The sequence below is a fragment of the Pieris brassicae genome, chromosome 1, assembly GCF_905147105.1.
Source record: "Pieris brassicae chromosome 1, ilPieBrab1.1, whole genome shotgun sequence".
NCBI lineage: Eukaryota > Metazoa > Arthropoda > Insecta > Lepidoptera > Pieridae > Pieris > Pieris brassicae.
Genome location: NC_059665.1, coordinates 22493669 through 22520159, shown reverse-complemented (window position 1 = coordinate 22520159; position 26491 = coordinate 22493669). Strand labels below are relative to the sequence as shown.

At 33.3% G+C, this 26491-nt stretch overlaps 3 protein-coding genes across 5 annotated transcripts; 1 reads left to right on the top strand and 2 right to left on the bottom strand.

Moving 5' to 3' along the window:
• Nucleotides 1-422: 422 nt before the first annotated feature.
• LOC123712010 (membrane-bound alkaline phosphatase-like) lies at nt 423-16136 on the bottom strand. The gene is made up of 9 exons (XM_045664918.1): nt 16053-16136; nt 3103-3305; nt 2831-3023; nt 2538-2698; nt 2239-2449; nt 2009-2133; nt 1456-1654; nt 859-1089; nt 423-608 (listed from the first exon to the last, which is right to left on the bottom strand). The coding sequence occupies exons 2-9, from the start codon at nt 3214-3216 to the stop codon at nt 514-516; spliced, it is 1329 nt and encodes a 442-aa protein (XP_045520874.1). The 5' UTR covers nt 3217-3305; nt 16053-16136; the 3' UTR covers nt 423-513.
• LOC123712037 lies at nt 6588-10166 on the top strand. Its single transcript, XM_045664956.1, has 5 exons — nt 6588-6670; nt 7110-7196; nt 8452-8637; nt 9005-9134; nt 9955-10166. Exons 1-5 carry the CDS (start codon nt 6668-6670, stop codon nt 10023-10025), a joined length of 477 nt encoding a protein of 158 aa, XP_045520912.1. The 5' UTR covers nt 6588-6667; the 3' UTR covers nt 10026-10166.
• Nucleotides 15364-24040, bottom strand: LOC123712019. 3 transcript variants are annotated; one of them, XM_045664945.1, is made up of 7 exons: nt 23807-24040; nt 22709-22767; nt 22063-22144; nt 21249-21401; nt 18785-18950; nt 17550-17664; nt 15364-16202 (listed from the first exon to the last, which is right to left on the bottom strand). In XM_045664945.1, exons 3-6 carry the CDS (start codon nt 22141-22143, stop codon nt 17579-17581), a joined length of 486 nt encoding a protein of 161 aa, XP_045520901.1. In that variant the 5' UTR covers nt 22144; nt 22709-22767; nt 23807-24040; the 3' UTR covers nt 15364-16202; nt 17550-17578. The 3 variants fall into 3 exon arrangements, with proteins under 3 accessions (XP_045520901.1, XP_045520892.1, XP_045520883.1); XM_045664936.1 differs by lacking the exon at nt 22709-22767 and having other exon boundaries at nt 22063-22147; XM_045664927.1 differs by lacking the exon at nt 22709-22767.
• Nucleotides 24041-26491: the final 2451 nt, after the last annotated feature.

Below are 26491 nucleotides of genomic sequence, written 5' to 3'. Positions count from 1 at the left end.
TACCTTATCATACCACTACTAACTTCAGAGTGGCGGGAATTTTAAAATATTCATTCTCCGACAAATATTTGACATTATTCTTAAGAGATGAGTCTTTTTCTCATTATTAACGATTTGATTTAGTATTTGTTCAAGGAGTTTCTTTATTATCTTCTATTTTATTGTCTTCGTCAGCTATGAAAGCTAATTCGGTTTTAGTTATTATGCTTTTTATTAAGTTGTATGGACGTAATTTCTTTGGCCTACACTATAAATAACTAAAATAACGTCTTTTAATAAAAATAAAGTATTAATACGACACATACACGAATATATCAAAAAGCCTATTGTGGTGTAAAGGAATAAAAATGGATATAGATAATACAGTGTTTTATTACAATTTTTATTTGTATATAAAAATAGTTTATTACTTTTGTGGGACATTCGGGGATAGTGCAGATCAGATTGTGTGTTTCGTTTTAAGAAACATTGCCCCTCTTCCTCTACAATGAGGTGTGGTCACTTTCCTTGTTATTATGTCGCGTATTCACCAAGCTGGGCGGCGTAGGAGATGGCATAGAAGAGGTAATGCTGTTCGTGCACATTGTGGAACAAGTGAGCGTATGGTCCTGCAAAAAATATTGGGATATTGTTTGAGTAAAATGTTTAAAAAAAGAATTCTCTTTGTGATTATCAATGGAATGATATGTAGCCCTTCTAGCCTGCTAATATTCAGAGTCCAGTCTTACGAGAACTGTAACTGGCCTGCCTAAGCCACCATTTAAAACTGCTATGACTTCTTAAATTAGCAGTAGGTACGACCTGATATACTTATACTTTTCTACCATAGTGTGGAGCACAATTGAGAAATGACTTTACCTTTAGCGTAGACGGTGACGTCACCACCACCGTGGTAGTTCTCCTCAAGGGTAATACCAGCAACCTGCTCGTAGAAGAAACTTGTAGTGTTTTCCTTGGTAGGATCCCGTCTCACAACAGTTTGTTCATTGTTCTCGGTCTTGATTTCAAATTGCTTTGAGCCAGGGCCTCCAGTGGCGTAGGACAGGACGGTGTAGTTAAGACGGTCAAATCTTGATGGACCAACGGTACCTGTGAAAAATGATTAAAAAATGTGATGGCATATATATTCATAGAGTTTAAAATTCTTTGAATTATGTTAAAAGATTCTTATTCTGATTAATTTTTTTGGGCAACTTTGTTTAAAATATCATTAATTATGTTTTATTGAACCGTATGGAATAGGTTACGTAGGCCGTTGAAGTTTGTTATATGTACGAAGAACTTAATGATAATAATTTGCAATCCGAGCGACAAAGGTGTTTCAGAGTGGCAAGAGCGGATTAATAGGTGGATTAATTTAGTCGTTGTGACAGAAATACTGAGACCGTACATCTTTTCATAATTAACTTCTTATTGTGATTCTACCCATGTCTGAATATAAATTTTATATCATACCAAAAAGATCAGATCCTCTTGCCGGGTGCCCGTTAATACTGAGAGAGTGCATCATGTTAGCTGACACAATGATCAAAGTGTCTCTTTCATCAGTCATGTTGATGGCCATTTTTACAGCTTCATCGAAGTAGACAGCTTCGTCGATGGCAGTGCGGGCCCTACCACGGTGGTGGCCCATGTCGATGTTACCACCTTCAACCTGGAGTAGAAGTCGTTTCTTTTAATAAAAACTAAAAATTACCTCCTAATAATTTCATCGATTATTTTGTCGTCTAAAAGACAAGAATTGCCTTCTATATATAATAAAAACCAGGATGATTTTTATAATAAATATAATAATAAACGAAAATATCACATTAATTATTATTTACTAATAGCTGCCCGTAAATTTAAAAAAAATGCTTATAGGTCTAAAAGCATTTGTGTCTGCTTGATTGATCATGGTGCAGCTCGCGAAGCTTCTCCAGATCCTTACCAGAACCAATTCTTAGCAATTCAGCTTCATACAACCCAATAATTTTCAAAATACTTAATATGAATTAAAAATATTTACCAAAAGGAAGTATCCCTTCTTGTTCCTTTGTAAGACCTTAAGAGCAGCTTCAGTCATATCAACCAGTGATGGAGTATTCTCTGGCCTTTGAAACTCATATGGGAGGTTCTCGTTTCTGAAGACACCTAATCCAAATGAATTATAATTAGAAATTTGTATACGTAATTTATTTGAGAATCATTTCAAATCGATTGCATAGGGCGTGCTATTCGGAAAGAAGTAATATGTACCAAATAAGTAGTCGGTATCTTCCGCGGCCTGCTGCAAGTCATCTTTGTTTGAGACAATGCTGTGTAGCAATCCACGTCTGGTTTTGTCGATCCTGTAGCTATCGAAAAGGTCTCTGCCATCAACTCTGGAACAGCCCCATCTGCTGAGGGGATCTTCTTCTGTTCCCTGAGCACCTGTTATGATACCTTGACGACCACCACCAAGGATAACCTAAAACCAATATTTTTTTATAACGATGTTCCATTGTGTATTTTTGTTAGTGGAATTCCAATTTTGTAATAAGGGAATTTGTACTTACATTCAAGTCTCTGCCGGGCCAGTCTTCAATCATCTGCCTAGCGATGTCCTTGCATGGAGAGCCTTGGGGTACGCTAGCATCGCACTCCCAGTTGGCATTTGGAGTGTGGGCGTAAAGTGGAGACAGTGTTGAATGAGTCACTCTCATGTTGGTGACGAAACCTAAAATATTATTGCTATACACTAAAGGGTCTGGACAAAGTTTAACTATATTCTCCTGGTATTGTAAAAGATTTTACCATTAAGATAATGGTTATAAGAAGCGTCAATGAGTTACTATATTAACAGTATCACCTGCACTTCTTCCATCTCTTAGAGCGAGTGCTGCGAGAGATTCTACTCTGTTGTTAGGGTTCAGAGAAGCTTCACAGTCATTGTGGACAACGTTTGCATCAACTCCAATAGTTCTGCTGTTGACCTTGTAACCACTGACCATGGCAGTACCAGTGGACGCGGCGTCTGGTACCATTAAGTCAGCAGAATAAACCTATAAATCAATCCCAATATTATATAACAACGTTTGATAGATTAACGTTCTAATCCACTGTATTAAACCTTAATATTACCTTCATCAGACCCATATGAGGAAACTCTTCGAAAGAGAGCCTATGTCCTTCTCCTCCCTTTTGGATCCTAGAGGCTGTGATTGTATTTGGTCCCAGGCCGTCTCCGACGAACATGATCACGTTCTTGGCTACATCCAGGTTCCATTGCAGGTTAAGAGCCTCCTTGAGCTCATTTTCACCAAGGGTTTTCCAATATGCACGATCTGAAAATAAAAATCTCATTGTCAGCTACAAAGATTTACAAATTGTTCTAGTTTGTGTAAATTTCTTCTTATATACAATCTTTGATAAATTTTATTTTGAGAATACGTTTAAAGTTTATATTTTTAGGGTGTCTTGAAAATTTGGTTAACTGGTTTAGGAATCACAATCATAAGGATTATTGTATCCTTAAATTTGTCATATAGATTTGTAAGTCGAATATTTAAAACAATTGTGTATGGGATTTCTATTTCCGCATTATTGGTTACCTTTGCGTAGATTATTGGAACTTGCCAGTGTTGCACAGAGCAAGAAAAACACTGTCACTTTGACGACCATTTTGACCAATGGACTCGGAGCCAACTCTGAAAATGTTATGGTTCCTCGTCTTTATATAGATGTATGTACGTCAAAAAGTGATCAACTTGATTCGCTATTATCAATTATTACATATTGACAATGATAATTAGATATAAAAAAATATTTTTTTAAACTCGACAGCGTGTGCGTATTTGCCTATTAGATTGATAAATGATCATGAACTGAGATCAGAAATCTGAGGCCCATACCTAAAAAGGTTGTAGCGCCACTGATTAAGTTTTTTAAAGTATTTTACATAGGAAGCCTATGTTACCAATTAATTAACGAAATAGAATCCAGTATCGTATATAAGCTACGTGTTTATAGAAATGTGATTTGATAATTTATATGAGAAATAATATTACGTGTAATATTAAAAAAACTAACTAATTTTTTTAAGTATCTTTGTCAACTCGAAGATACGTATAAACGGCTTTAATTTTTTTTCATTCTTTTTCAGTCTTTCATTCATTTAACAAATCATGATGTTTTAATTAATTTCTGTGGGGATAAAGGGCATGCGCACATTATTGCATGGTACACCATTGGCGAGTGATGAAAATATATAGATAAGTTTGTTTTAAGGTGGAGAGTGATTCGACAAATTTATCATTTTTTTTTAACATAATAAGATCTCTCTTAACAGTACGTATCATAAAACATATCTGCAGAATAAAACGTGTTAAATAATACCAATTTTACAATAACATATATATATATATATATATAATACTAGAAAAAACGATACTAATGTTAACTAGCTAACTACTAATAAAAAAGTAATACCAAAAGACCGAGTAGTATAAAATCGTAAAAAATCAAAACTTGTATCAAATATTTAGATTGCAATGATATCAATTATGTGAGGATTATAGAGATACTACTTGAAACATGTTCCAAATGAAAATTGGTAATCCTTTTTATCTTGTTAAAATTGAGTATCTCTATTCCCAGAGGTTTGAGACATTGCAAGCGGGCGGATACATTTTTTATGTCCATCAAACGCTCTAATTTGGGATTGTACTCTCCATTAAACAATTATGTATTCCAGGGTTGCGGGGCCCGAACACTCGATATTTTCTCGGACCGCCCATCCGATTACAGAAAGGCCATTCTGTTGTTAAGTTTTTGCGTTATATTTTATAATTTGGACACACACCTCGACCTTACATAAGAGAGCGTTTTTTAAGGCGGTTTTTGCCGCGCACCATCACTTTGTGGAACCAGCTGCCCACTGAAGTATTTCCGAACCAATTCGACTTAGGGTCCTTTCAAGAAAAGAGGGAACAAATTCTTAAAAGGCTGGCAACGCAATTGCTAGCCTTCTGGCAATGTGAGTGTCGATGGGAAGCTGTATCACTTAATATCAGGTGAGCCTATTGCCCATTTGCCTCCTATTAAATAAAAATGTATTCGTGTACTACTACTACACACGTAAGAAGTGAAACTTCTTTATGACCTTATTTTCAAAAAAAATCTACTATTTGCAACTTTACAGAAATTGGTTAAATAAAATAAAATTATAACAAAAGGCTTTTATTATAGATGATTTATTATAGATGTAGATGAATACAAATAATACAATTATTTCATTTTACCATTACTACTAAGATACTTACAGAATTACATTAATTGTAATAGATTTATTACTATCATTGTTATCGTAATTATACGTTATTATATATTTTTTTACTAATGACTTTGAATCTCTTCGGACCAACCGTGGTAGGGACAATAAAAAGATGGCGCGTAATAATTGTATTCTTTGTATTCACGTCTATGATAATGAAAGCCTTTTGTTAAACTTTATCTAATTTAACTTTATTTAACCAATTTCTGTAAAGTTGAATATAGTAGATCATATTTCGAAAAATAAGGTCATAAAGAAGTTTCACTTCTTACGTGTGTACGCTAATCTTCTACACGCACACATTTATTATAAGGTTCATAGAGTGTTGTCGTTTAACATCATGTATATTATTTCGTTACTATCGGTTAGAAATAGGGACAGGTAATAATGATCTATGTAGGTTACACGACAATATAGATGGGCAATAACATTAAATGTTATTTGGGAAGGCGATCGATGGGAATCCTCGACAGGTTTGCGCAGGACCGGCAGCCTCTTTTAAGGCACAGTCCAATGGTACTAAATTGTTAGATAGAAACATCGCTCATTTGCGATAAGTCTTATTTTTTATATACCATATATTATATATGGTTTGTTTTACATGTATTTTGTGTTAAACTATTTGAATTGAAGTACAAAAGTTACTAGTTTAAGAACTGAAACTAATCAGATTGCAGCGTTGTAAAATCGTCAGACATCAGTTTAATAATAAACAAATGTAACTAATATGGTATTGTACAGGGCTTAGTTAGCCAGGACTTTACGCTCAATGGACCTATTGAGAGTCTAAACTCAGTCCACATACATACATATGGTATTGTACAGTATTATGTTACTATTGGCCTAGAGGCTTCAGCATGTGACTCTCATCCCTGAGGTCGTAGGTTTGATTCATGTCCACAAAGTTTCTTTAATGTACGAATTTAACATTCGCTCGACCGGCGATGGAAAACATAGTGAGGAAACTGGCTGTCCCGATTCATTTTACCAGTAACATCTCGTATGACTTTGTCATTATATATCTAAATAATTATCTTTATACATTGATATAAAGATTTGTCATTGTCTAACATAACGTATTGCTAGAAATTTCATTTAATGGTTCAGAAACGAATTTTGTTCTGTGTTTGTCAAGTTTTCAAACCTTGGATTTACATGTTTCATTAAGATTAAATATTTATATTAGATTGTCTTTTTAACCCGCCAAATGAAAAGCTTCTCCTTAATTACAATAAAGAAATCGTACGATGGCTCTTCCCTAGTTCCCTCAATAAACTTGTGACGGACAAACACGTATTTCGTAGTCTGAATAAGTCATTATTCTATAATAAGGCAAATCAATATCTTTGTATTGTGAAGTAAACAAGTGTTATTATGGTAAGTATTCGTAGTCATTTTGAACGAATAATATACTTCTTCTATAAGAGGTTAAATTGTTTTCTTGTCAACACAAAACACCAAAAAACATTAACACTTGGTGCCTGAAGATATACACAACAGTGCAAATTTAAATTCCTTAAAATACAATTGATACAAAAAATATATTTATGATCAGATTAATATAATATTACCTATTACTTAAGTAGATTAGTATATATAACATCCACGGGAACCAATCTTTTAAAATAAGTTGTTAAAACTTTTAAATATGTGGGTTAAATAATTGGATTTACTGTATATTTCATTATTATAATCACATATAAACATTATTTAATTTCAGGTTTATTTTTATGATATTAGCTTAATCTTTTTAAGATTGCTAATTTTAGTGAGTTAATTTAGTGGCCAAAGTCAAAAATATGTAATCATTTTCTAGGCGAGGATGGAGCTTCCGGTCGTAGAAAAGTTTTGTTTCATTTTCCAATTGAAAACTGGATGTATGGCTATAGGAGTTATAAGCTCGGTAAGTACTGCAATCAGAAAGGTTGTTACATTATTGTTATTAGTTCTCATGATATGTTTTTGTTTTGTGACGGTATTTTAATATGAATACAAACTATAATATTGAGTTCTTTGACGGTAACAATTAATATTTTGCAATTGCTTTAATTTTTCGGTTCAAATACTTTGACTAGCAATTGATCTTTGAACTTAATGTGTTCAATATCAATAATCAAATACTAATAAAAGGTTTAAGTGGTCACCTGGTAGATAGTACCGGTACCTCAGGGCGGGTGATTTCCTCGCTCAACGATTTAGTACCGCAACACTGCGAGGAAGTGCTGCCAGCGTTAAAGGTACACTGCCACAGGGACCAAACTTTTTAAATTTGATAATTATTATTATTACTATGTAGGTTAAGAAAATTGTAAATACTGTGTATTTGATTGTTATGATTACTTATATAAATTAAACCCATTAAATTAAGATGCGTTACCCATTAAAGCTATGAATAATTATTAAGCGGGATATTATTTGTTAAATTTATATTTGCTTTGCTAATTAAAATTTTATAATATATGTAACTTCTATGTACAACTACTAAAAAATCATATTCACGCTTCATTTAATATTAAAAAGTATTAAGAGCAATGATGTAGGCGTATTTATCGTTGGGTATACGTATAGGTAAGTGGCCCTAAGGATGTGTGAAATTTATAGTATTTAAAGAAATTTTTCAATGCCATCTAGTGGTGGATTTACCAGCAGGCCGAGTAGGCTGGAGCCTAGGGCGGCAAATTTGGGGTGCGAATTTTTTGCTACCTAATAGAACTCAAAAAGATTTTGTAATTTTCTGATGTTTTGACAGAAGTCTGCAACAAATTTTGCTGGTGACTCTCTCCTCACACTTGTCATTGTATATTTGGTCACTGGTAATCCACCACTGCGACCTCAGCTCACACTTTGTGTGTAAAAAAGCGAAAGTGTATTTGCTCTTCCCTCTATCAACCCATACATGTCAGTCCTACTGCTAGAGGCTGCGAACTGGATGGTTTGTGTATAATATTGTGCTTAAAAATCAAAGAAAAGAGCGTACCAACTATTAATAGACTGGCAACGCACTCGAAAGCCCTCTGGCATTGAGGGTGTCCATAGGCGGCATTACTGAACATTGGATGAGCCTCCTGCCCGTTTGCCCGCAGGCTTCATTTATGACAAATAAACTTTACATACAACATTTTAAACCTAAAATATATAAGATTTTGAACTTATTTCAGCTGGTAACGTTCGTCCAAGCGGTGATACTGATAACATTTGCTGTGGACATCAATGAAGCGTCAGATACTAAGGGAGATGAGAAAGATAATATGTCTTCCGTCGTCTATACTATTGTTATTCTTCTTCTTATTCTGCTCTTCATCAAGTTTCTGCTGGACCTGATATTTGTGTATGCAGTATACAAGGTATTTATTCACCTTAACTTCATTATTATAAGGTTATTTTGTTGTTGGTGCAGTCTTTTCCTATAGAGCGTGTGGCTCTTGTCCCTGAGGTCGTAGGTTCAAATCACGGCAGTGATCCGACAGACCTTCTGTGTCAAATTATACGCTCGCGTGTACGGTGAAGGAAGACATTGAGAGGAAGCCGGCATGCCTTAGACTAGAGAAGTCGGCTTGTGTCAGGCACAGAAGGCCGATTACCTACTTACCTATTAGGATAAAGAAATCTGAGCTCTAACCTAAATTTACTGTTAACAAGCAATACATTGTTAATAAAATCTCGGCGATTTTAATGTTTTTAGATACTGTACAATTTAATAAATTGTTTTAGGAAAAGAGTAGTATAATCAAAAAGTACTACATCTTTTGGATCGTATTCTTGGTACTGTTCATCATAAGCTTCCTGAAGACCTTGTTCCATATGGGTGCTGGACACGTCATCACGCAGCTTTTCTTTTTGGGTAACTTCATTTACATATATTTTATAGAAATAGATCCATGTGTTCATGACGTAGTTCGTTCATTTATCATCTACTTATTTACGAGCGAATATTCTTCAAAAAAGCTTTGGTCCTGTTTGCGGCGATGGTGTTTGGCGTAGAAATTTATAATATTCTTGATGACGCCATCATTGTCCAATTCATAAAATGCAACAGGCTCAAGTGGTTGGGACATGTGCACCGAATAGCGGACGAGACAGAACCCCAAAATCCGGCAGACCAAGGTTGCGCTGGTGTAATGGAGTTATCGAAACAATAATGATTCGAAGTTGGACGTAAGACATGCTTGAGAAGGCAAGGCCCGTAAGGGGCTGTTTCTGAGTCGGTCTATAAAGAATTGAAACACTCTTTTTTACCTCTTTATGGACCCTAAGTTGTATTGGTTTGAAAATACCTCGACTGGTAGCTGGTTCCAGATAGGCAAAAATCCCTTACAAAAATAAGGCTTTCCAAGATAAATGCGGTAGATGATGCAGAGAGGCCCAAAATCTCTATGCAACGCCAAGGTATCAAGTCGTAGGCGAGAGTGGGTTCGAACCGGTCTTAGTTGAATACGATCAAGTGAAAGAAGCTGGTACTGTGGAGCTCCCGCCTTTCTCCATTAGTTGCTGTACTTCTTGGAGGCTAATAAAGCATTTCCCTCCATTTCGATAATAGTTTTAATCTTATCTTACACTACTCTAATAAAGGCTATTTTTATATTTAATGAGCTCAAGCGAGCCTTGGATGCGAACCTAAATAAACAAAATAAGGAATAATAATATTATCGAATTAATTTCAGCCGCAAATTTCTACTTCCTTGTTATAATTCGGAGTTACTGTCTGTCGATCAACGAGGATGGCGTTCATTAAATTATCTTACACGAAAAATAAAGAAAGAGGTTTCAGGTATTAAATTATAATTAAGAACCAATGAATACAATGTAATACAGCAAAATGATTGTTTAAAAAAAATTAAATTTAAAGTTACATTGGACTATATAGTATAGAACATATCATTCTTATTTTTTGCGTTTCCCTTTGTTTTGGGTGATATTTTTCGCATATAAAATTTGTAATAATATTTATATCGAAGTATTTGATGAAAATTTATACAGAAATTAATAAGTAATTATTATTTACAATATTAAATAAACCTTATTTAGGATACTTTATTAGTTTAAATTAGAATTAAACATATCATTTTAAAAACGGTCAACTATAGATTTTGTCACGTGAAATTTATCAATTTAAGTTATTTTAACCTTGTCTAAAATCAATCAGAATTAATCGATAAATTTGACAACTATGTATATCAATATCTCATCTTTTTAATATGTATATTGTACTGGGTTGTGATTATGTTGTGTTATCCGAGTTCCTAATCACACAGAACACCGAGTAATATTGATTTAATCTTTTTGATAAGTATAGTCGTAGTTCATAAGGGTGAAATTGGATTTTAACAAACTTAATAAGGGTTAGAGATGAATCGTAGATTGTAAAATTTCAGTCAGAAAATGTTTGAGAAAAATGTTTATAAAACTATATATGTTAATTAGTACTAGTAATATAATATATTCGCTTAAAAGTAATATAGTTTGCAGGAACCGTGACATATTTTTCATGAAAATTTTCAAACGAACTTCTTGAAACACGATAATAATTAATTTTAATAGTCTAATAGTGTTATCGGTTGATATCATTAATCCATCATTGAGCATTAATATATCTATATATCTTAATCATTTTGATATGTTATACAGATATCTTTTAATGAGAGAAATCTCCGTAAGGCCGACTAGATATATCGACTTAGACTTCTGTGACGTGAATCAGAATCGTAACTAAGGTTACAACAAGCTGATTCAAAATTATTTAACCTGACTAACTAAAATTACATTTGAAACTTAATAATGATTTGACGAATATAATTGTATCAAAATTAAAATAAACTGCAATAGGCTCTCATATGTCTGATTACTAATGAGCTGTCACTAAGTAATTCAAGAAAAGTCCCTAAAAGTATTGAATGATTTTCTGACCATAATTTTACGACATGATTGTTAGTTCATAACAAACCAAATTCCCCTATTAAGTTAATTATTTGTGACGTGACAACCTGTAATAAATCGATGGACTCCGCGTGCACGGACGATAAAGCATGACTCACTGTCCCGTTACGCTCATTGTACGCTTGCGCCGCATCTATCTATCTTTCACTGGCCGTCCGAGGATTTACTCCTTTGTATCTACGGATACAAAGACGCTTGTACGCAAAACAGTGATAGTTCAATAAAAATATATATAATTTTATTCATAGAAGCATGCAATCATTACAACAATGTTTTGTTATGACTTTGTCACGTTAAACTATCGTCTCTAAACCGTCTTTCGTCGTCTCATTTTTTTGTTAAACTCCAATTTCATCTTTATAACGAATATCTGTCACATTTTAACTGTTCATTTGTTTTAACTGTTTATTGGCTTTATATTTATAGCATTCATCTGTAGTATTATTATTTATTTTAACCATTGTTTTACATATCCATAAATTTAATATTCTAAGTAACATATCAGAATGACAATATTAAAAAAAATAAACTTGAGCTTCAAATGTATAACCAACGATTTCGAAAATTATTTAATTTTTAATATGTAACCGAAGTAATTAGAAATAAATGTATAGATAACTTTGAAAATTAGTATTTGCATAAATAGGTCCACGGTTGTTATTAAATAACACAGGGAAATCATTTTTGTAAAAAATAAAGAGAAGAAAGAATATACAACTAAATTGATGTCGCCAAATGAACCATAATACATATTTTAGAGATACCGGCAAACTTCTTGAGCATTCAACAAGGGAGTGGGGGAAAGTTTGCGCGTCGTACACAGCGCGGGACACAAACGTCAACTAATTTACCAATCACGAGATCGACACCTCAGTCTCCCGCTGCCGCGCACCACCGAACCCCCCCCCATTGATACCTAAAAATCGCTTCTGCGCAGGCAAGAACATTTGTTCAAGATGTTTGCCGGTATCTATAGCAGAGATTAACAAAAAAGTTTGTTAACAAAATTGTCATAAAATATTGGAAATGTATAAAATAAAAAATATGTCTTCGTGGACTCAGCTTCAGTTCGTGTTGAGTAGGAAATTATGACAATAAAACGTCCTTTGCTTTAATTAGTCCATAGTGAGAGAAGCGAATGTACCTACCTACCTACAATTTTAGGTTTAAGATATTACTTTTTATTCTCACTTTATTTCAAGACAGTATTTATTGTATTGTAATAAAAACTTTTTAGATTACTTTTCATACATAACTTAAGATGTCACAGTTATCTATGTAGTAAATTATTACCCGGTCCAATCGTTCATGAGTATATATATATTGTTTAATTTTATTAAGTTACAAGACCAAATGTTAAGTTATATATATTCGCTTCTCCTTAATGTATATCCGTCAATGTTAAAAATATGTAAAAATATATGTGTCGATGTTTGTATATCCTATTTCTCTTTTCTATAAATGTATCTTTCATATACTTGTTAGAAGTGATTTACAATATGGCAAAGGTCGATTCAAATAGGGCTTAATAAGTTCCTATTATTTAGGCGTATGACAATAAAACACATTTATAGATATAAATATTTCTTGTGGACCTTTCAAATCGTATTTACAATATTCTTAATTAAGCATTAATTATAGTTAAAAAATGCATAAATAATATTATTATATTATTGTTATATTTAAATAAGTACAACTTAAGCTAAAAAATCTAAAAGCAGTTATGCCTCTACATAGACGAATAAATATTTTATAAAAAATCTGTTGTGATCGTTTACAACAAAACAACAAAGAATAAAGATTCTCTCTATCTCTTCTTAAATTGGAGTAACCTATTTGGATGGACCTTATGTTTCTACGTGAGCACAACTTTCGATCAATTAGACGCTTTACATGTTGTCCTATTTACTTACAAATTGTATATTTAGTATATAGATGTATTGATGTTTGTGATTGTTGTACAATGCTTTGTTATATACGTAATAATAAACGGGTTAAAATAATGTGTTTGATTAATACTTCTACCCTGATCACCTGAAGTTCAGATAAACTTTAAAATTTGTTACGTCCAGACTAAGGGGCATAACTCACCGAGATGCTTTGGCCAGCGACGTTGCCATCTAGTTCTTATTGAGATGTATGCTGGCTCACTTGGGGACCGACTGGCAACGTCATCAAGTAGCCAGCGTAGCCAGAGTTGACCACCCAGCATGCGACGACTGGTGACCCTGGCTACCTGTCGACGTTGTCAGTTGTTTGCACGTGTTTGTATACTCTGTCACTCACTCAGTCGCCAGCCAGTTGCCGCGTTACCGAAATAAACCCAATAATTCAACAAATTGTTAGCGGTAGTTGATCTAGTTCTTAGGATAGGAAATTAAACACTTCAATGTTGACTTAATTCACTATAATTTACTTCACTGATTTTACGTGAACTGTATAACTTCAAACTTGTACAAAGAAAAAGCCCTACTCCGACTCGAACATCCCAGTTCGGGGAGATGGTCGAGTCAATTCGTAAACAACCGAACGAGTCAAATGAATAACTATTGCACATGCGCACTTGTAGCACGATTCTTAAGAATATGTTTCATAAAAATGTTTAGAATTTAATTAAATAAATATTAGAAGCTAACAAAATGATGTTAGTGACACTCAGAGAATTGAACATTTTTCAGTGTATTTTCTTAGATCTTCATAGAGTTTTAGAAAAACACCGCTTTGGCTTCGGTTTGATACGAATGGATTTACCCATATTTTATCCTTTTTTCGTTTCATCTTTTTGCGACGCTGGTAATAATATAATAACGGTGCAGTAATTGCCACGTTCATGTCTGACTGTCGAGACAGAACTGAAAGCATTCGCGATTTGGCGACTCAGTCTGGCGAAGCAGCGATGCCAGACGTAGCCATGGTAACGTCGCTGGCGAGGTATGGCATCTCGGCGAGGTATGGCCCTAAGGGAAATCTTTCGGCAAACATAACTTAGCTTAATACTATTTATTATTTTACCGTGTTTCGTAATATCTATTAAAGCTGGTATTAAAAATCACATTACTATTACACATGCCTCGCACATAGATAATATACAAAATATTTTACATACATATATTATGCCATGTTAAAAGAGGTGGGCAGTTTGGTTTTTATTATATAATTTATTGTGGTTCTTATATAATTATTAGTTTTAATTACAATAAGTTACCGATGTAAGAAGTTATGAGGAGTATTTAGAAAGAAGTTCTTATAGTTCTACTCCCTTGAATTGAGAACTGGCAATAAATGTTTTAGAAGCATTTTTTCACAAACAAGCACGAGGCTCATGTGATGTTACCATCATACCAGCTATAGACACTCTCAATATAAGATTGCTCGGGAGTGCGTTTCCAGTATTTTATTTACCATTGTTCATTCATTCATTCATGTATTTATTTGCATTCCATAACGTTACAAAAGATGTTTATGAGGCTTAAAGCTAGGTACAATATTATGGACCCTGTTAGGGCACAGCAAAAGAAGGCATTACAAAACCTATATAACATAACTAATAGCAACAAAATAGCACATAAAACTTCACACTCCAGGCTAGTACCAATTACATAGAATAACATTTTTTTTATTTATTTAATTTTGAATATTTAGGGATTAATAATCATGAAAATAAGCTATATTTTTATCTTCTAGGTACTCATTAACGCTTTAATAACATTTACGTATAAGAAGTTTTTTTAGTTTGTTTGTAAATATATGTATCTTTTTTTCATTTCTTAGTGTCTCAGGTAGTTTATTATAAATTTTGTTTGTTCATAAGTGTAAAAATCAATTAATAAGTGATATATTGATTTGATTGTCTAAAATTGTTGAAAACATACAACGATACTTGTTATATTCCGAGGGATCCAACACGGATGTATACAAAAAATTGTTACGCCATGGTTTAATCACCTTCTTAGAAGTTATAGATCAGTATAGGAAGGTGATAAATTTTTTAAAGGCAAAGTGGCAAAGCGTTGGCTAGTATTTGTACCATAGATTTGACACCGATTGTAAATAATTTAACTTTGATATTATTTTTTGTTTTTAATAAGGGATTGTAAAAAATTATATGACATTTGCATGCCTATGTATAAATGGCTGATTGTGCGGATATTTGTAATTGATCGATCTAACCACTGTACCACTATCCTGGCAAATAAACAACTATTATTATTATTATTAATGCTTCGTGTATTTTTAGTTACTTAACTGTTTTTACTAAAATACAACTTAGTATCTCAAAAAATATTTCTACTAAACACTCATGTTTCATTTCTTTTACCAATTCTTAAAAGGCCGGCAACGCACTCGCGAGCCCTGTTCTGTATAAAAAAAACAGGCGCGAAGCTTACTAAAGTTACAATTTCACAGTAACCGCTCATTTTGTAGTCACTCGTAGGATTGATTCCCAATGAAACAATATTTGTGTCAGGATCAGGTTGGTCACCTACCCCACGGGACCTCCTTAGGATTATTTACTTAAATAATCAATATGTATAGTGACTAGCTTAAGTTATATTTAGTTTTTGCTTACTTACATTATCACACACATTGCGATATTTGTTATGTATTGCACATAAGCGATGTACACTTGTCCAAATTATACTGTTGCTTTCGTCATAGTGTAAACAAAATTTCATTAAAAAAGATGGTACTCAAATAAAATAGTGTAAAATTTTATCGATTCAATTTCAAAAACCTCTTAATATATAATACAGATATACGTACACACAAATAGTTTACCAACAAAAGTCATTAAAATGCCTATGATATTTGCAAACTTACGTACTCTATATTGTACAATACAAATAATGTTTTAGCGCCATCTCGTAGCAATATTCTGCAGTTTCTTTACGTAGCTCCTAGGTCGCAGAGTCGTATAGACCTCACCCGTAGTTTAGCATTGTTCCTGGTAGCAGGAATCTCAAGAAGCAGCTTCCTAATTAAACAAATAAATAAGTCAAATACTCATATTTTAATATACAACACTTATTCTTTACTTAATTACTTAACACATTTTAATTTCAACATTGGAAATAATACAATTATGTAATTTAAAAAAATGGTTGTTTATAAAGTTGGTTTACGGGCGATAGTTTAATGTGATACTATTATAACTCATATTGAATCATTTTTATTGAATTATAACTATTTTGTATGGATACAAAGATGGAGTCACAGTTCAAACAATTTTATATCTGAAAGGTTAGCGATAAAAAGAATGGAGAAAAGTTTCTTGCCAGTTCTTCTTGCCCACTCTACGCCCTTGACTTGTGAACTGGTAGTAAACATTTGAAATTAATTTAACTTCTATTCTGACGTTCATAAGTGTACTACCTACTAAGTTACCTATATGAATACAGCTATTTAGACTTTGACTTTTAGCGGCGCAGGCGTACAATATAACTAGATAAGTAATAATATTATCGAAACCGTTATGAAATCTTATAAAGTACATGTATATAAATAAAACAAAAAATAATGCAAAAATTGCAGAAATATCAGGATAGTACTCGTACAATGACTTGAAACTAAAGTGGAAAGGGGCGAGCCATACCGCTCGCAATGGCAGAATGGCAGATAGACAAAGATGGTATCAAAGTGGATAGGTCCACCAGGAAATAGAAAGAGAGCGCAGGGTGGGCTGACAAGCATAAGGAAGTTGCTGGAGAACATTGGGAGAAAAATGCTCAAGACAGAGAGAGATGGAGGCAATTGGAAGACGCCTATTACTCTATAGTCTTTGAAAAAATATTTTTTTTTTAAAGTGTGTGTATATTTTGTAAAAGTTTCAAGGAATAAATGTGGCTATATTATTATTATTACTCGTAAAATGGATAATAAGTCGTTTAGTTAAGTCTAGCGTTGTTGCGATATATATGTCGCAGCCAACTAGCTTAATTAGCCGTTCAATGAACAGCCTAGTCTCATCACAAAACAAACTATTTAACTTCAACTAGCGGCCTGAATGTTATTCATATTAAAATCCATTCTTCCAATTAATTGTTGAAGAGAATGGTATCAGTTATTATTACAGTGCTTATTTTTAAGACCGCCTGCATGACTTCAAATTATTCCCTTGTAATGGTTAATTTTTATATAGTGTCAATACTAATATTTTAATAGTTCAGAAAAGTATGTGGCGTTTCAATTTGTTTTTTTAATAGAACAGGGGGCTCACTTAATGTTAATGCCCGCCGCCCATGGACACTGTCAATGCCAGAGGGCTAGCGTTGCCGGCTTTTAAAAACATTTTATAATGAAATCATATAATACAGATACTTACAACAAGAGTAAATGCGAACAGCCAGCTCTTTACATTGGCAAGCCGGTTTCACTGTATGAAAACTTCATTTTTAAATATAGACTGTTGACTATAATCAAATAGTACATTGAGTAAGCTGAAAATAATAATAATTATATTAAAATAACGTAAGAGTATCAGTAAAATCTCTAAAGGAGTTCATTCGTCTAGTAATATAAGTTTTCCAACATTGTAATATTAAAATGTATCCTGCCAAAGACATTTATTTATTTTAACTTCGTTACATTAAAACATAAATTATTAGGAATGCAACGGACGGCCTAACTGCTAATAAGCGATCTCTTCCAGGCAACCCTAGTTAGGGAGAAATTGAAAAATAAATATTAAGGGTAATAAACATAATAAACATTTGAAGTACTCTATAAAACAAAAACATCTATTGTTGACATCTTGGAATGAAACCCAATTTCAACATGATTTTAAACCTCCGTTACGATATCAGCCATCTTGGAATCATGTACGAGAATGATATTGAAGCCGGAAACGATTTGAAATGCGTCGGTTTGTCTCTCGCCCTAAAATATGGCGAGGGGGCCGATGGCTGACCATGCGTGATACTCGTGAACGGGTGCTACTTGTGGTGACTGGTCGAACTTGAATTCGTGTATGCGGTGATGTTAGTTACTGCGACTATGTATTTGCGAGTTGCTCCCACGACATTGTAAGTGCGTGCTCCTATTTTACCACGCCTCCTGCTGATAAAATAGGAGCTGAATAAATAAAAATAAATAAATGCTGATTGATCTTTGACAATCTGAGATAAATCTTTGTTTTTAATTTATTGTCATGAGGAACATGGTGTAATGGATGCAGCTTACAAGCGTTGTGTAAAACAAAAAAAAACTTGGCGATTAAAAAGAGTGGCGGAGAGTTTATTGCCAGTTCTTCTCTTTCGTTCTACGCCCTTGATTTGAGAACAGGCAGGCAGTAAATGTAAAATTAGAAGCATTTAATGTATATTTCTTTTTTGACGTTCATTAGTGTACATTGTGTTACCTATATGAATAAATAATTTTTGACTTTGGCTTTGAAATAACAGGTAATGGTTTTAACTATAAAGCCTCCCAAAGAGAGCTCATGAATTATAACAATTAAATTTAATAAATAATTAATGTAAGTTGATTACACTAAGATATGTCTTATACATATATTTTGGCCAAATTACTGTGTGTAAGTTAATAATAAAAACGATTTACCAGCTCCACATATCCAGGCAATAACAATAAGGACAATATTCACTGGGGATTGTTTATAGTGTTTGAACTCTGGACTGTAGATACAGGTTACTGTCACCACAAGAAAGATACACAGTATGAACATGGAGTTGCACATTAGAGAGTGTTGGAGATAGTTCGGTCGCCTCTGAAATGAAAAATTATTTAAATTAAAAAAAATTGTCTCTGATTCGGACAAGAGGAGAGCCTTTGATATAAGACTTTCAACATTGAACTCTTACATTCAAATCTGTTATAATAAAACGCTGTAGAGCTGAAAGAATATACATACATAAACATTATTCCTGATGAACATAGGCTATAGAAAATAAAAAACTGGCAAAAAATCTGTGTGAAATGGGACTAACTATAACATAATTTTCTTTAATATAATAATGAATCGCAAAATGTGTTGGTAAGCGCATAACTGAACAATGCAACGCCTGGACCAATTTTACCAATTCTTTTTTTTAATGTTCGTTGAAGACCAAGGATATTTTTTACGGCGTGAAAAATTCGAATAATTTCCGGGAACACCCTAAAAACAGCCCTTTTCTTTTTACCATACAATCGTTTTGTAACTAAAATTGTAGATTATTTTCCAATCAGGTTTGAACCCTAAGTTTGCCTCTTAGTTTGAAGCCCTCTAGCAGAGATCCCAGTCGGTTTTTGAAGTAAAACTTCTTTTTCGGCGTTGGAAAAAAAATTGCCGTCACATTTTTCGGTTAAGCGCCATCTTTTTCTCGTCGAAGAGATTCGAAGCCGTATAACAAAAATATTTAATAACGATAACAATTATAGTACAATTTATATTCTGTTACAATCTTAGTAGTAGTAAGGTAAAATGAAATAATTTTATTATTTGTATTTGTGTATGTGATAATGAAAGCCTTTTCTTAAACTTTATCTAGTTAAAAGAACTCAAAATACAAAATCTCTAGCTTTAAAAAAAAATGGGCAGAACATCGCAGTGTCACATCATGAGCGTGAATATGCCTGTGAGTGTTGTGCTTCCAAAAGTGTTGGTATAAATACAAAACAAAAATAAGATAAGTTAGCAAATGTCGAAGTTTGTAATAATATCAAAAAAAACACAATACCCACACACATCTCAATAAAAAAGAGGCCAGGAAACCGGCGTTAGTAAGCGAAGTGGCTAGCAATTTGACAGTTGGTAACCATACTACGACAATAGCAAAACAGATTCCCAGTGCTTCGCAAACGGTACTCTATGATAGAAATCCTGAGGTACTTCATGGAAGAAATTTGGAATCATTAGAAATACGGGCTACTCAAAGAACTCGAAGCACCTTCATATCTGGTGATTAAGTTTAGATACTACGGAGGAAAAATTGACATCGTATATGCATACATATCGTGCAGTCAATGGTTTTGGTTTCGGTTTGGAAACTGTGTAAGTTTTCTGTTGGCTTGCGAACTAAGTTAAATAAAGTCATGAAGTATTGAAGCACTGAATGTCGATATAGTGGCATATACGATATATAACAGAAACGGGATGTTACGATTTTATTAAAGATGCGGAAATTGTACCCGCGAGATATCAAATCCTAAGATGCGACCGGACGGATGAAGGAAAACAAGGTGGCGTGTTTCTAGTGAACGCGTGAACTGCGGTTGCGACGTGTGAAAGAACCGATTGATATCAACGTCAATCAGTGTTCGTTTGAATTAGTTTGCGCGTCAGTTCACTAAATGACAATTTTTTATGTTGTGCCGTGTTTTTATATTTACCCCGAATACGTGTGATACAGAATATATGTTATTTTTCCGGATAATGTGTTCATTGAATTCACTCAAGTAAGCAGGGTGTTTAATTGTGATGGCAGTCAGCTGGATTTAGTTTTGTGTTCGTCGGGTATGAGGGATGGGGTGTGTGTTTTTGATGCGGACGATTCATTGGTACCGGTTGATTCATACCACCCACCGTTGTTCGTGCAGGCACAACTATCATTAGACCGCAACACACTGTCTGCACAGCCCAAAAGGAAGCATACCGTAAGTGAAAATATACCAAAATGGAATTTTAAGATACTTTGGTCACCCGAGTTCAACCTCACACACCGAGCTATTATCAATATTCTATTCAGAAGAATTTTTTGCGCCGACTATAAAATAGGTAGGAACAAAAACTGCCACATTCCAAATCTATTTAACAGGACGAAGTCTGTCGGGTCCGCTTATATTAATATTAAATACTATTAATAAAAAAAATATCGGACATATATAAGTATTTTTTTATATCTTTCGTTTTTATATCGTTTTTATATTCGGAAATACTTCAGTTGCAGCTGGTTCCGCAGTGTTGGTGAGCGTTAGAACTTGCCGTAATAAACGCTCAGTTGTGGAACGAGAAATGATGGTCATCTTGAGAATCAAAACACCGATTTAAGTGTATTAATATAATATATAATAAGTTCGTATTTACCCTTGCAATACCGATTAGAACAAACACGTTACTGATGAGGGAGAGTGATGAAAACATGATCATTGTCATGGATATAAGATTATCTTCTTTTTCTCTTTCCATATGCTGTGGGAGGTTCCAGCATCCCGCTATTATATACAATATACAGCTTACCTGCAATACACAACACAGAAATTAAAAATTATATTTTTAAATTAAATAATAAGTTTTGCAAGAATATATTTAAGAATATTTTTATTTTTTGTTATTATAATAGGCGCTTAGAAAAACCGTATATCTGTATTTTTAGCCCTAATCATAAATTGGAAACTAAATGTGATCAATAATTATATTAAAAGACTATTATCATATAGATAGATTGGGAAGGAAAATAATGCTTTCGTACTAATCATTGCTGGCAGTAAATGACATAGTAGATGTTTCATTCAAATCTGTTTACACGTCCAGTTCGATGCCAGTGAATAAAATTCATCAGTTTGGAATACATTTTTACGTACGATTAGTACTTATTCTGGGATATATCATCCCTGAGCTCGTAGGTTGTGAAACCGGCTGTGAACCAATGGACTTTTCTCTATGCGCGCAATGAGTGAATGTCGGCGGTGAACGGTGAAGGAAACCAGCTTGCCTTAGACCCAAAAAGTCGACGTCAGGCTGATCACCTACTTTCCTATCGATTGACACAGGATCATGAAACAGATACAGGTAAAAACAGGTTGTGGCGCCACTTTCTTATACATTTTAATTAAATTTATTTCAAAAGACATTTTCTTTGATTGTTGGATGTATTATTGAATTTATACTGTGTACTTACAGTGGAAATTAAAGCTAGTAGAAGGCAACCTCTTTCTAACGAGACACACCCGCAACAACGGCGTAGCATTGGGAGAGACATGCTGCTGGAAAACGAAATAGTTAATATGGAATCATCATAACAGAATATTATATATGCTACTAGCGGATCCGACGTTGTCCCGTACGCACGACTTACATACAAAAACATCTAATAATGTAAATCATTCTCGACACACAGAACACACAAAGAAGTTAATTAAAATCTGTCCAGCGTTTAGGAGTTTAATTACGAACACATGCACAGAAGATTTACATATATACCAGCTGTTTATTTGCTGTATAGATAAATAACCTGAAAGCAGCGCCATCTGACGGGCTGATTTGTGAATCTAAACCACCCAAACGCATACAAAATTTTTATTGAATCGGCCCAGCCGTTTAAGAGCAGTTCAATAATAAACACACGTACAGTAGGATTATATATAAAAAGAAATAACATTCTGTCACATGTCACATATCATCACAAACAAATCTCTTGTTTTTTTAAGATAATTTATGTTTTGGTTACAAAAAATATTTTTTAACTTTGTAATTGCGTTGTCTCAGCTGTACTTTTTTCCCTAGTACTATTCTATAAGCTAGCCTAATGTATTATTGTAACGTACGTTGTACGTTCAACCCGGTACACCAAGGCTGCGTTGGTGGGATGGGATTTATCAAGGACCTCGAAACAATAGAGGTTCGAAGTTGAACGCTGGATTACGCACTGGATTGATTGCGATTGCGATGTACTTGATGAGGCTACAAGGGGCTGTATAGCCATTGATGATGACAATGAATGTATTATTACTAGTTACTATAATTTCTCATTTCACAGAATAAATTAAAACACCTATAAACGAATAGAATTTCAAAATAAAGATATTTATTTGAAATTCGGTTAGTTGGTACGTCATTACCAATGATTTTAGGATTTATGTACATTAAAAAATCAATTTTAACTGATAATGGTATCAAATTCTCTTCTAAGGGGCCGAATTTGTTTCGAAATCAAACTTTTGACTAAGGCTCTTTGGTCCCTTTCTGTAAATTTGTGTTAACGCTGTGATGAAAAGAGACATATGAGTAATTCAGTTCAAACAATTATACTGATTTTGTTTTTATGAGTAAGTATATTGTCTTAGTATATTAGGATAATAAATCAAGTAAATACATATAAACTCAATTTATCTTATCTTAAATAATTAAATTAAATTTATTTTTAATGAAATCTTCTAGTTATTTGCGAACAAAAATCTTTTGATATCCGTTTTAAGAAGCTTTTTCCATTCGTAACAGTTTTCTAGGCCAGACCTGTTTAATATTAGAAATATGATTCATATTTGTGGCGTCTCTGATAATTGGTTTTCATAAAAAAGATCAAAATTAAAAAAAAATTATAAGCTCCAATGAGAAGGTTTTTATGGAGTGAATAATATAAACAAAAGTAGAAATTTAATTTTATGAAGTACTCTACCGTGTCCGTGGGGTAGCATGGCAAATTGTACCATATGTTGCTATATATCTACTATAATGCTAGCTCCTTCAACTAATTTGAATTTGAAAGTCAAATGTTTATACAGCTGCTTACAAAGAAAATATTCATGTATTCAAATCATAAGTATTTTTAACACACATGCTACTAAACAGCTATTTATGATTAGGTACATTTCTTATTTTGTTGTCAGCTTTACCCTTATAGGAACTAACAACTACTAACATACCTTATTAAAAAAGTCCGTTTAACAGTTATAAGATATATATCTTACACCGTTTTCACATCTCGAAAACACAATATAAAACAAACAACAACAAAAAATTTCTTCGTATCACCGCTGTATCATAGTGAATTAGCTCCGAAAATAAACTACGGCGGCAGTCTGGTGGCGAATCGACTGGCGACTGTTCGACCGTGGCCTTGTCTGCACTCTGCGTCATTTAATCAAACGACTATTTGATTGCGGCTAAATAGTGTAGGATTATTTCCTGTAATTATAATGGAGAGGATTATATTGAATTGTCTTATATATATATAGTATTAATTCAATTTAATCGTGAGGTACCGTATGTAAACAAAGCTTGCGGCGTTAGTTGACGTCATAGTTACATTAATTGAAACTTTCTAATGTAGTTTTTTTTTTACTAAACAAATATATTTATATGCCTAAATATAATAACTAACAATATAGCACGCGGTACATACAAAAGTTTTGACGGAAGTCTCAGGTTTCTACTTGGTACCTCTCCATTATATCTAGATTATGAACCCGACCTGTAATTATCTTAAATAAATACACTGACAGAGCTAGCTCTCTTCGTAGGCGTACCTGGTCGTAATCCACCATACCCAGAACGAACAGGGCCGGGTATATAAGCGGATACAATGGATACACTCCATACAGTCTCTTGTAGAGGTAGCGAGTGAATGTATTTTGTACTCGGTCTAACATGAGACTGTATTTAGCCTCATATGGGGCCCACGCCATTGCGTTGTACTCCAAGTAACTTCTCACTAGCGCATTGTATAATATTTTAATTGCACTGATATTCGTGAAGCCCCAGATTTTTGTAAACCCTTTGGCATATCTTATCGACATGGTGCGCAAAACCAAGATTCGCATTAAAATATACTCCCAGATCTTTGACCTTGACTTGTGAGAAAGTGGCATGTGTCCGGTACATGTTGATTACCTTCTTGCCTGTAAAATACAATGTGACATAGAAACAAATACAGTCTGATCCATGGAGAGGATAAGCGACATTTATTTATTTTTAAAGCCTCTTAAATGTTCTAGATCCTGTGTGTGTCTCAACTTTTTTTGTGTCATGCCTTTCTAAAATTCTTAGGCCCCTCTATGTAACAAATATAATTTTTGGTATGTAAAATGTAATTGCTCATTAAAGAAACTTAATTGGTGTTGGAATGATGGTAGGTGTTTTAGAAAATTGTTAACAAAACACAGTAAATGGGTTCTAAAACATATAATGAACTTAAACTTCAAATAATACATTTTCGAATAGAACCCCTTAACAATTAGATTGCCCCATATGGGACATGAGCCCCACGTAGGGAAATAATTGTTTTGATCCTTGTTTGTTATGGTCGAATTTAAGGTTTCCCCGTTATTTGACATTAGCACGAGTTTTAAAATATATAGAAATACACTTACTACCTTATTTTCCTGATAATACTATTGTTATTCTTAGGGTAAACTTCATAGACGAAATGTGGCATAGACTGCTATTTTGACATATCTATGGCATGTACCACAAAGAACGGCTGTTGTTACACAATTTTAAATTAAAATAATTACTTAAAGCCCTTACTACATACCACGTTTTGATATATTCTTAACACGAAGAAAGGTACACAATTTTCAGTCGTAAGGATGAAATTATTATGAAAACAATAAGTGGTTAGACTGATAATATGATAACGAATTATTTGTTTTATTTTAAATAGTCCACAATAGGCACAAACACTCACTAAGGAATTATCAATAATTAATAAATTAATAAATGTAATTGTCAAAAAGGTAATCGATTCGATGCGTCTAGCAAAACCCAAGCGAAACATAAAGTGAAGCATATGTGACGATCGGCGGAGTTAAAATATTATAGATCACGTCAATAATAAAAAAAATGTGTGCGTGTACACACGTTAGAAGCAAAACTTCTTTATGATCTTATTTTTCGAAATATGTTCTACTATAATATGCAACTTTACAGAAATTGGTTAAATAAAGTTACATAAAAGGCGTTTACTATCATAGACATGAATACAAATAATACAATTATTTTATTTTACCTTATTACTACTAAGATTATTACAGAATTTCATTCATTGTAATAGTTAATTACTAGCATTATTTATTTTATGGCTTCGGATCAACCGTGGTACAAGAAAAAGATGGGGCGTAAATTTTTTTCCAACGTTATTTACGTTCGTTACGTTTACGTTGTTATTTTTTTCAAAATTATGTATATAAAACAACCTTCAAACTTCTAAACACAAAAATGTTTTTAGATTGAACCACCACATTATTACGATGTATCCGTTTTTTGCTGTAATTAACTATAATGTCCAACGAAGACAGAAAATAATAGTTTCCTCAAAAGTATGTGTTTATCTTTAAATAATTCAAATTGCTCACATTCGTTCATAAATTACCAGTGTAGTTACAAATCACTGCCATCCATCATTATCATTAATCTTAACAATTGACTAAGTAATATATTGACATAACTAATAGAAATATATGTATATAATAGTAACTAGTTCAGAAAAAATAAACTGTATGGATTTTCTATAATTTATTGTCATAAGAAAACCAAAAAAAATAAACACTAATAATAAAGATTCAGGCAAACCGTAATAAAAGAGAACTAAGAATAACACAGACTTACAA

Coding starts and splice junctions, on each gene's coding strand:
- LOC123712010 (XM_045664918.1), bottom strand. CDS start 3,216: ATGTTCGTCGGAGACGGCCTGGGACCAAATACAATCACAGCCTCTAGG. Junction 2,450..2,537: donor GGCCCGGCAGAGACTTGAAT/GTAAGTACAAAT, acceptor TATTGGTTTTAG/GTTATCCTTGGTGGTGGTCG. Junction 609..858: donor CGTCACCGTCTACGCTAAAG/GTAAAGTCATTT, acceptor TATTTTTTGCAG/GACCATACGCTCACTTGTTC.
- LOC123712037 (XM_045664956.1), top strand. Junction 8,638..9,004: donor TTGTGTATGCAGTATACAAG/GTATTTATTCAC, acceptor AAATTGTTTTAG/GAAAAGAGTAGTATAATCAA. Junction 9,135..9,954: donor CACGCAGCTTTTCTTTTTGG/GTAACTTCATTT, acceptor AATTAATTTCAG/CCGCAAATTTCTACTTCCTT.
- LOC123712019 (XM_045664945.1), bottom strand. CDS start 22,143: ATGTCTCTCCCAATGCTACGCCGTTGTTGCGGGTGTGTCTCGTTAGAA. Junction 18,951..21,248: donor TTCTAATCGGTATTGCAAGG/GTAAATACGAAC, acceptor TTTTCATTTCAG/AGGCGACCGAACTATCTCCA. Junction 17,665..18,784: donor TGCCTGGATATGTGGAGCTG/GTAAATCGTTTT, acceptor TATTATTTTCAG/CTTACTCAATGTACTATTTG.